The sequence below is a fragment of the Tupaia chinensis genome, unplaced genomic scaffold (assembly GCF_000334495.1).
Source record: "Tupaia chinensis unplaced genomic scaffold, TupChi_1.0 Scaffold000088_1, whole genome shotgun sequence".
Lineage (NCBI taxonomy): Eukaryota > Metazoa > Chordata > Mammalia > Scandentia > Tupaiidae > Tupaia > Tupaia belangeri.
Window position 1 is genome coordinate 4,309,780 of NW_006159550.1, and position 9,557 is coordinate 4,319,336.

At 41.7% G+C, this 9,557-nt stretch overlaps 1 protein-coding gene across 1 annotated transcript in view; it reads left to right on the forward strand.

The window, feature by feature from the left end:
• The window catches only part of LOC102503162 (pumilio homolog 3-like), a 28,792-nt gene extending 19,919 nt beyond the window's left edge, over positions 1–8,873 (forward strand). Inside the window, 6 exon segments of the mRNA XM_027769773.1 lie at positions 2,956–3,077; positions 6,870–7,104; positions 7,106–7,307; positions 7,310–7,621; positions 7,820–8,291; positions 8,294–8,873. Coding sequence (XP_027625574.1) covers positions 2,956–3,077; positions 6,870–7,104; positions 7,106–7,307; positions 7,310–7,621; positions 7,820–8,291; positions 8,294–8,873 — 1,923 coding nt within the window.
• The last annotated feature ends 684 nt before the right edge of the window (positions 8,874–9,557 follow it).

Sequence of the window (9,557 nt, forward strand, 5' to 3'; positions counted from 1 at the left end):
TGTTCAGGAGCAAGCAGACAGAGGTGATCTAGAATCTCTTTGCCATTCTGTTGTGATCGCTGGTGCAGCAGATTCAGTAGATATTGGGGAATATTTTAACCCTATTAGTATTTGGATATTTAGCTACAGTGCTCTTAGATCCATCTAAAAACATATTGAATGGATATTGGAGGGTGGAGAGATAAGAAAAAGGAAAATGAAGAAGAGAGAGAAACAACAACAGAAAGAGAAAAAAAGGCAAAAAAAAATTTTTTTAATTGTAATTACTATTCTTTTAAAAAAAATCTCAAAATAGGAAACCGCATGGCACACAAGTGCACTACACAAAAAATCTAGTTTGCTGGAGCCATGTGGAACCTTCTTCTGAAGGCCCTGCTTCTTCTGCCCGGGTGGGAGGACCAGAGCAATAATTAACAAGATAAAAGGTGGAGCTGAGAGTCAGAGAAAAACTGTGCCTTTTAAAAAAAGTGTAAAAAGGAAAAATTACCAAAAAAAAATTTAAAAAAGGGAAGACAGAAGCAGGGAGAGACAGGAACCAAGACACAGAAACAGAGATAGATGGCTGGGGGTGCAGGGGGGTGGGGCTCCCTACCGCTAGCTCGTTTGCTGGAGGCTGAATTATCAGTAGAAAATCTTCATTCCCTGAAAAATCTAGTTCGCTGGAGCCATGTGGAACCCTCTTGGGTCTTTTTTAATACCTGAAATTTCTCATATAAGTCTAACACATTCTGTTTCCTATCAATTTGCTTTATTTTCTTCTCAGGGATAATTATAACTTTTTTTTTTCAGATATCCTTTATATGCATGACAGAGTAAGAAACACCCTCAACAAGTTATCCCCTTCCCTAGCCTTCCAGCTCATTAAGATGCAGGCACACACATGTATGTGCCTGGTGAGTTCCAGGTCAACTTAGTAGGGACCCAACCCAGTGATGGACATGTGGCTTCCAGCACAATAGTATGGCAAACTGACTTTACCTCTTAATTCTTCATAACTGATTTATCTCTCATTTTCCATCTATTGTTTTATGATACTTGGAAGTATTTTAGATTCAGTTTGGTGCTAGAGTTTGATCCAAAATGAAGGGATGACATCAGAGTAATGCCAATATTTCTTTTTTCATATATATATGTTGTTTGCCATTAGGCATATGCACTTGCTAGAGAGAAAGAGAGAGAGGAAGAGAGAGGACTGGGAGAAATCACCCCAGCGGGAGGATGACCATGCTGCAATCCCTTCTCCTCCATTGTCTTCTTGGGATTTGGGGCATGCACACAACCACACCCAGTGTGTTTTTCTTTCTTTCTTTTTTAGAGAGAGATTTTTGCTATAGGGTGGGTGTGTTCACCCTAGAGACAGAAAGTGAGAAATCATGCCCCAGGGGGATGGTCACATCATGATCCCTTCTTCTCCATTCTCCTTTCCAGATTTTGGGCATTCATTCACAAGCACCTGGTGTGAGTTTCAAGACTCTGGGTCCAAGACTAGAATGAGGTCGGCCATGAGGGAGTCCAGCAGCATAACTATTACACCATCTGTAATAGTTACAGCAGTCTCCCCACTGTATTTTAAGCCACTGGGTCCAGGACTTGAACCACAAAGTTGGCCATGTGGAATCTGGTACCTTAACTACCATGTCAACTGCTGGCCTGGTATCTGTAGTATTTCTACTTTCAACCAATTAATCATTTTTCTATGGAAACAATAAAAAGTGTTCTCAAACATGCAGAGTTTCTAGATGTATTCCATTACTATATTCTCTCTCTCTCTCTCTCTCTCTTTCTTTTTTAGATTATTTTATTTACTTCCGAAGAGCACTAGAAAGAGAGGGAGAGAGAGAAGTATTCTTGCCAAGGTCTTCATAATGAAATCACCCACCCCACCCCCCAAGCGGGATTGCAGCATGTGCAATCACACCCGGAATGTTCAGGTTGACCCAGGATTTGAACCCATGCCTCCAGGTGTGCTCCAGGAGACTGCAACCCCAATATCATGCAGCAGTGTACTACCATTTGTGCTACTGAGACTGGGCCTCTTACCATCTTCTTGATCAAAAAATGACCCAAGGAAATATTCTATAGCTCACTGAAATTAACCAAGATAAGGAACTTAGTTATCAGCACAAAGAGACCCAAAGGAAAGCTAGAGAATGATGGAAATGCTAAAACACGTGTTGGCTAAATACACAAGCTCAAAGATGAAAACAGCCATACTGTACCAACAAGTACCAGACTCCCCCCTAGAGTAGAAAACTTTATTTACAACCATTCCTCAATAAACTGTTTTAAATGGAAAGTAAAGACAGTCTAACACGTAGATGTTTGAGAATTTACAGTCTCTTCTTCAGTTTTCTCACTTGTAAACGGGTGATAACAGTAACTACCTTACAGGGTTGTGAGAGAGTTTAGTGAACAATCTCTACAAAGCGCGAGGTCCCTTGTTAGTGCATGGGGATGGTCCATCGTTGTTATTTATCAATGAATAGGAATTTGAGTATGAGGCAGAAGAGGAGCAGTAGAGGAAGGAAAGAAGAAAGGGGAGAGCAGTGAACTGGTCAGATCAGGCTCTGTGAGAACATACATAACTTTGTTTTTAGCTACCTACTATGTGACACTGAAATAAACCAACCCTTGCTCCTCCTTCCCACCAACACCTTTCACTGGTACAGCCCCTAAACAAGTGCTGAACATTTTTACAAATCTCCACAGCTAGGTTTTCAGGAGACCTTGGGAAAAAAAAAAATCTTAGGAACAACGTAACCCTTATGATGTCTGGTAATGCAACTTGTTAATATAGATGACAAAAATAACAATTCAAAGGTATATATTACATAAAAGCAAATATAATCTAAAAACATAAATTATTCCAACAAAAACTAAGGACCTAAAATAAGCCGTACTAAACACATAATCAAACATGGTCAATACGTGTTATTTTGTACTTTCCACTAATAGAAATATAAATGTAATCCTGCAAGACAAGACATCAGACTGGCCCACGATCTAAGTGACATCTTGTTGAAAGGGCCTGGGGGTCTGGAAGGATCAGAAGCCCTGGATGCCTTGATGACACACAGGCGTGCTGGCAGGAGAGGATAAATCTGAAGGAGACACGTGATCCTGCAGGCGACCTGAACGCTTCTGAGGGTTTAGTGTTCTGGGACATGTCAGGACATTCCCTCCAAAGTAAAGAATAAACTGTTGTCACTTTCAACCTACCCTTAAAAAGAATCAAAATACTTGATGGGTCTCTTTAGATATTAGATATTGACTTTATTGTGCTATTCTGACCCATTAACCAGATGATCTGAAAACATTGCTCGCTTGGACAAGAACATCTAGTAAGAGACGACTTCGGGCTGCTTCATAGGGCAGTGCATGAGCTATGCCAGGTGGGTGTTTTTCCAATGGGACCTAATTGATATGCTTGTAATAAAACCCTGATGAGGACCAGACATGGTGGTGCACAGGTTTGGGCAGTAGAAACCACATGGGAAGCCCGGGCTCAGTTCCCTGGCCATTCCAAATGTACATGCCTATCATCCTAGTTAATTGGGAGGATCAGGCAGGAAGAGCAAGACACAGAGACTCTGTCAAAATTAGTTTCTCTCTCTCTCTCTCTCATGATGGGAAAACTGAACAAAACAAAATGAAACCTTGATGACAGACTAAACAAGAAATCATGGTTTATCACTATTTGGGGGAGGAAATACCAGGTCCATAAGAGTCGGAAACCTGTCGTTTCTGGGGAGCAGGATAAGAAGAGACAGCTGTTGCTTATTATAAGCCTTTTATTACTTTTGACTTTTTTATCTATATTATTGTGATAAAAACTAAAACTTAACTTGAAAATTAATCTTTCCATTAGTAATTAATAAGATAGAAAACATCTGATTCTGGAAAGTAACCTCATCTTTAGCCCAGCTATGGTGGTGTAGTTGGTGGGGTGCTGAGCACAACACTCCATTCCAAGACATCTGCTGGCCCCAGTACCAGTTTATTTTGATGCAAAAAAAAATTTGAAATATATGCATAGTTTCTCCATAATAGACATTTTTTTCATGAATTTTGGAAGACTCCTGGTATGCATTTATTCACAAAATCTGGGGACCAGTAGTGGTACAGTGGTTAAAGGCTCTGCATTCCCTCATAGCCCACCAAAGTTTGAGTCCTAGACCTGTTGGTTTGAAAATCACACCGCGTGTGTGTGTACATGCCCCAATCCTGAGAGTAGAAGGGAGGAGAAGGGACAGCTCCATGGCCTTTCCCCCAGGAGGTGATTTCTCACTTTCCCTCTCATGGTCTGTCTCTCTTCTGCTAACGCACACACCCTATGGCAAAAAAAAACTAAAAAAAAAAATAAATAAAAATAAATTAAAAAACCTATCCTTTTGGGATCACAATTTGTAATCAATTGTTAATTGATTACATTGCCTCTCCCAGCTGGCCACCAACTTTCCAACACACCAGCACTAAAATTCTCTTTGCAAGGAGAAGCTTTGGCGAGGGTTCAGAAACTGCTTGATAGGGTGTGCTGCTTTTCCATTAAAGCAGTGAGAGCCTTAAAATGTCCTCAGTGCTTTAAGAAAATCCTGTTTTCAGTCAAGTACAACTTGATAATGCGACCTCTCGGGTAAATGCCTTTAAAATGTGATCTCTTGGGTCAGGTATTGCTTTTTCATAATAAACAAGTTTTTGGTTTTTGCTTTTTGTTTTTAAAAAAGGAAACATCTCTTAGGGTTACGGAAAAAGAATAAAAATCTCTCAATATGCAGGGTCACCCTGCCCAACGGCTCAAGTTGTGCACCAAATCCAAAGAGTGCTCTTGACATTCTGTCATGGTCTATCACACTACCTGGCCCTCCCCGAGATGAGCAATACAATGGCCCCGCAGTCTACCAAGATGGTGGACTCCCAGATCTCTAACTGTATGCCGCCATCCAGCATACAAAGGTACTCTCAGCACTTAATATAAATACTATTATTTGGGGCCAGCCCTGTGGCTTGATGGTTAGCAGAGGCAGATGACTTTTCTGATGACCCAATATATATATATATTTAGTTATTTCCTTAAAAATACACAACCAAGGGACCAGCAGTAGGCATAATGGCTATGTCGCTGGACTCCCATGTAGTCGACCGTGGTTCAAGTTCCAGACCCAGTGGCTATTCAACCCCCTCTCCTTTTCAGACCCAAGTGTCCACATATCCAGCCAAGAGCCTCGATAAAGTCAAAACAGTCTAAAAACTCATAATGAGACTTTTGATGGCCAACTCTTAGGTCTACTGTAAAAAGGCTAGAGAGAGAGCCTTGTGAATATTAGAAAACAACCCCACATCTTGCTGGAAGAGGGCTGGAGGAGAGGATATTACAAAAATAAACTAGAATGGGACCAGCAGATGGCATAATGGTTACATTGCTGGACTCCCACATAGGTGACTGTGGTTTGTGTCCCAGACCCAGCGACTTAAACTCCTGCCAGACACATGTGTGCGTGCGTGCCCAATATCCCAAGAGGAGAGTGGAGGAGAAGGGATTGTGGCATGGCCATCCCCCTGGGGGGTGATTTCTTGCTTTCTGTCTCTCTGTCATTCTAGCAAGCACATGCACCCTGTAGCAAAAACCTCTCAAAAAAAAAAAAAAAAAAAAAAAAAAGTCCTCTCATTTTCTAGAGAATGGGTACACCTGGGGCTGAGCTGCTGCGCTTCATTTGAGGACAAAAGAAGGGGTTGTGCGCCGTAAGCTGTGTGTTCTGCATGGCAACAAGTGCCGAAGTCTGAAAATTCCGAGGCATGCTGCAGGGATGAGCCACGGTCTCTCTGCAGCTCAGTGTCCCTGCCGCTCAGTGCAGCCAGGCCCATTACTGGGGTGGATATCCCAATGGCACAAGGAGTAGAGAAGGACAGGCTCCTCTAAGCCCCAATGAACACACCTGAGAGTTCAAAGGTGTGTGGGGGAGAAGCCGCGCCCTGCTTACCCCATCCCAGCTGCAAATGGTGCAGCAAGACTGTCTGGGGTGGATGTCCTGATTGCCCTGCCAGTAGTATTTTAATTAGCATTACATTAATGCAAGTGACTGATATCTTTAGTTATTTGCCCATCTAAGATCCACATGTTTTTAAGTTTCAGTGAAATGTTGCAATTTTCTTCTTATAACTTCTCCACACTTATGGGGAAAATATTACTGGGTAGTTTTTGTTTTCGACTGTTACTGTGACCAGGATCTTTTTTGAGATATGTAAGTCTTGACCTTTTGGCTATACTGCATTCTTCCCCTAAATCCACCCTCCTGAACCTTCCAAAACTCAGGCTGTTAACCCTTTTCTTAACTTTGTCTTTTGATTTTCTGTTCCTAAACCCTGAGTATCTACAGCTTGCTCAGTAACTAGCTGGAAACCATAAATCAAAATAAAACCTTTGATAGTTTACTTTCTGTGTTCCAGCCAGAGCACATGATTAGCATTGTGTTTGAAGTTGCTGATGCTATCCTGAAAAACTCTGATCCGAGACATCTCTTGCTATCTATTTTACTCAATTACCGATATAAAAGGCACACTTCATGATAAATAGCAAATTATTATCATGTCTCTCCAAATGAGACATCTAACTTGTTAAGAAACCCTGAAACAAATTTTCACCAGGTTTCAGTTGGAATAACGTAATTGCATTCAACTTGAGTTACTTGAAGTATATCCTGCTATGAGTATATCCAACATCTCCTCCTCCATGGGCACAACTATGTCTCATTGAACAGCAGGCTGGGAGTCCATCAAAGAGAAGTACCATTTTAACAGTCCAATGCACTGAATTGGACGTCAAGAAAGCTTAGTTTTGCAACAGCTGAACAGGGACAATAATATTTGGGAAGCGGGATTGGAGATCTGCTTCAAGCTCAGACTTCGGCCCCATGCGTGCGAGTTGATACAATAGAAGTAAAAGCGAAAAAACAATTAACAGGAAGGAATACAAAGGCATCGCAAGAAAAAAAGAGATTCCGTAAAAATAGTGACTCTGGTTCTTCAAAGACATTCCCAAGAAAAGTTGTTAAGGAAGGTGGACCTAAAATCACATCAAAGAACTTTGAGAAAAGTGCCACAAAACCTGGGAAAAAAGGGTGTAAAGCAGTTCAAGAATAAGCAGCAAGGGGACAAAGCACCTATGAATAAATTCCAGCAGGCAAATAAATTCAACAAGAAGAGAAAATTCCAGTCAGACCGTCAAAGTGATGACTCAGTGGCCAAGAAATACAAATGGGATTATTTCAGAAAGAAGAAGAAAGAACTGGAGCAGAGCAGGCAACTTAATGATAAACCAACTATGACATTGTCGCTCGGTCCAAGCAGATCTGGGAGATTTTAAGAAGGAAAGACTGTGACAAAGAAAAAAGAGTAAAGTTGATGAATGACTTACAGAAATTGATTCAAGGAAAAATTAAAACTATTGCATTTGCACACAATTCAACACGGGTGACCCAGTGTTACATTCAACATGGTGATGAAGAACAGAGAAAACAGGCCTTCGAAGAACTGCGAAGTGATTTGGTTGAATTAAGTAAAGCCAAATATTCCAGAAATATTGTTAAGAAATTTCTCATGTATGGAAGTAAACCAAGATTGCAAGATCAGGAAAAATTAAAACTATTGCATTTGCACACAATTCAACACGGGTGACCCAGTGTTACATTCAACATGGTGATGAAGAACAGAGAAAACAGGCCTTCGAAGAACTGCGAAGTGATTTGGTTGAATTAAGTAAAGCCAAATATTCCAGAAATATTGTTAAGAAATTTCTCATGTATGGAAGTAAACCAAGATTGCAAGATCATCAGAAGCTTTAAAGGCCACGTGCGGAAGATGCTGCGACACGCAGAAGCATCGGCCATCGTGGAGTACGCCTACAATGACAAAGCCATCCTGGAACAGAGGAACATGCTGACAGAGGAACTCTACGGGAGCACGTTCCAGCTTTACAAGTCAGCAGATCACCCAACTCTGGACAAGCTGTTAGAGGCAAAGCCTGGAAAATTAGAGCTCATTATGGATGAGATGAAGCAGATTCTAACTCCAATGGCCCAGAAGGAAGCTGTGATTAAGCACTCATTGGTGCATAAAGTATTCTTAGACTTCTTTACCTATGCACCCCCAAAACTCAGATCAGAACTGATTGAAGCCATCCGTGAAGCAGTGATATACCTGGCACATACACACGATGGCGCTAGAGTGGCCATGCACTGCCTGTGGCACGGTACGCCCAAGGACAGGAAAGTAATTGTGAAAACAATGAAGACTTAGGAGAAATCCTTGAAGTTCTGCAGAAAGGGGATGGAAAGGCGCACAGTAAGAAAGAGACAGAAATCCGCCGACACGAGCTGTTAGAATCCACTCCTCCAGCTTTGTTAAGCTACCTGCAAGGACATGCCCAAGACATGGTGCTAGATAAGTCTGCCTGTGTGTTGGTGGCCGACATTTTGGGATCTGCCACCGGGGACATCCAGCCTGCCATGGACACCATCGCCAGCTTGGCAGCAGCAGAAGTGCACCCCGGAGGCAGGGACGGAGAGCTTCATGTTGCAGAACATCCTGCAGGACATCCAGTACTGAAGTGGTTAATAGAACAAGATAAAAAGATGAAAGAAAATGGAAGAGAAGGTTGTTTTTCAAAAACACTTGTAAAGCATGTGAGTATGAAGAACCTGAAGTCCTGGATGAATATAAACCAAGGTACCATTATTCTTTCTAGCCTTCTCCAGAGTCCTGACCAGGAAGTTGCAAACAAAGTCAAAGCTGAACTGAAAAGCCTGATTTCCACGTTGGAAAGAAACAAAAATCCTAGCAAAGGAATAGAAATTTTGCTTGAAAAACTGACTGCATAGGTGAACATAATTAAGAACAATAAGGAGGGGCCAGCAGTTGGTGTGGTGGTTAAGATGGTGACCTTCCATGTGAATGACCGTGGTTTGAGTCCCAGACCCAGTCGGTTGAAAACCATGTCAGGCACGTGTGCATGTGTGCGTGCATGCATGCATACCCAAAATCCTGAGAGGGCAGGGGAGGAGAAGGGACTGTGATGTGGTCACCCCCCTGTGGGGAGTGATTTCTCACTTTCCCTCTCTCTTTCTCTGTCTCTTTCCTGTGAGTGCACAGGCTCCATGGCAAAAACCTAACAAAAAAGAACAAGAAGGAATCATTTTTCCTCTCCTCTGTTCTTTTTTTCCCAGAGCAAAAAAGAAGGACTGGGGTGCTCTGTATATGTTTTTCTTGACTGTGTTTAGATTCTTGTGTAAGGATCTATTTATAAAGTTGTTTCTACAATTTAAAAAATAATATGTGCCTATGACTGTGTGTGATATCTAAAGGTTACTACTTCCTATATGAGAAAACATGTCGAGTATCGGGTAACCTTAACGTGGATCAGGGTAAGCAGGGTAGTATAAGCAGCAGCAGGAAGAAAGAAAAGAAAAAGAGGAGGAGGAAGGAAGGAAGGAAGGAAGAAAACTAATTAATTAGGGAGGGAAAAAAACCCAGAATCCTCTCAGATTATATTCGAAAGGAACTGG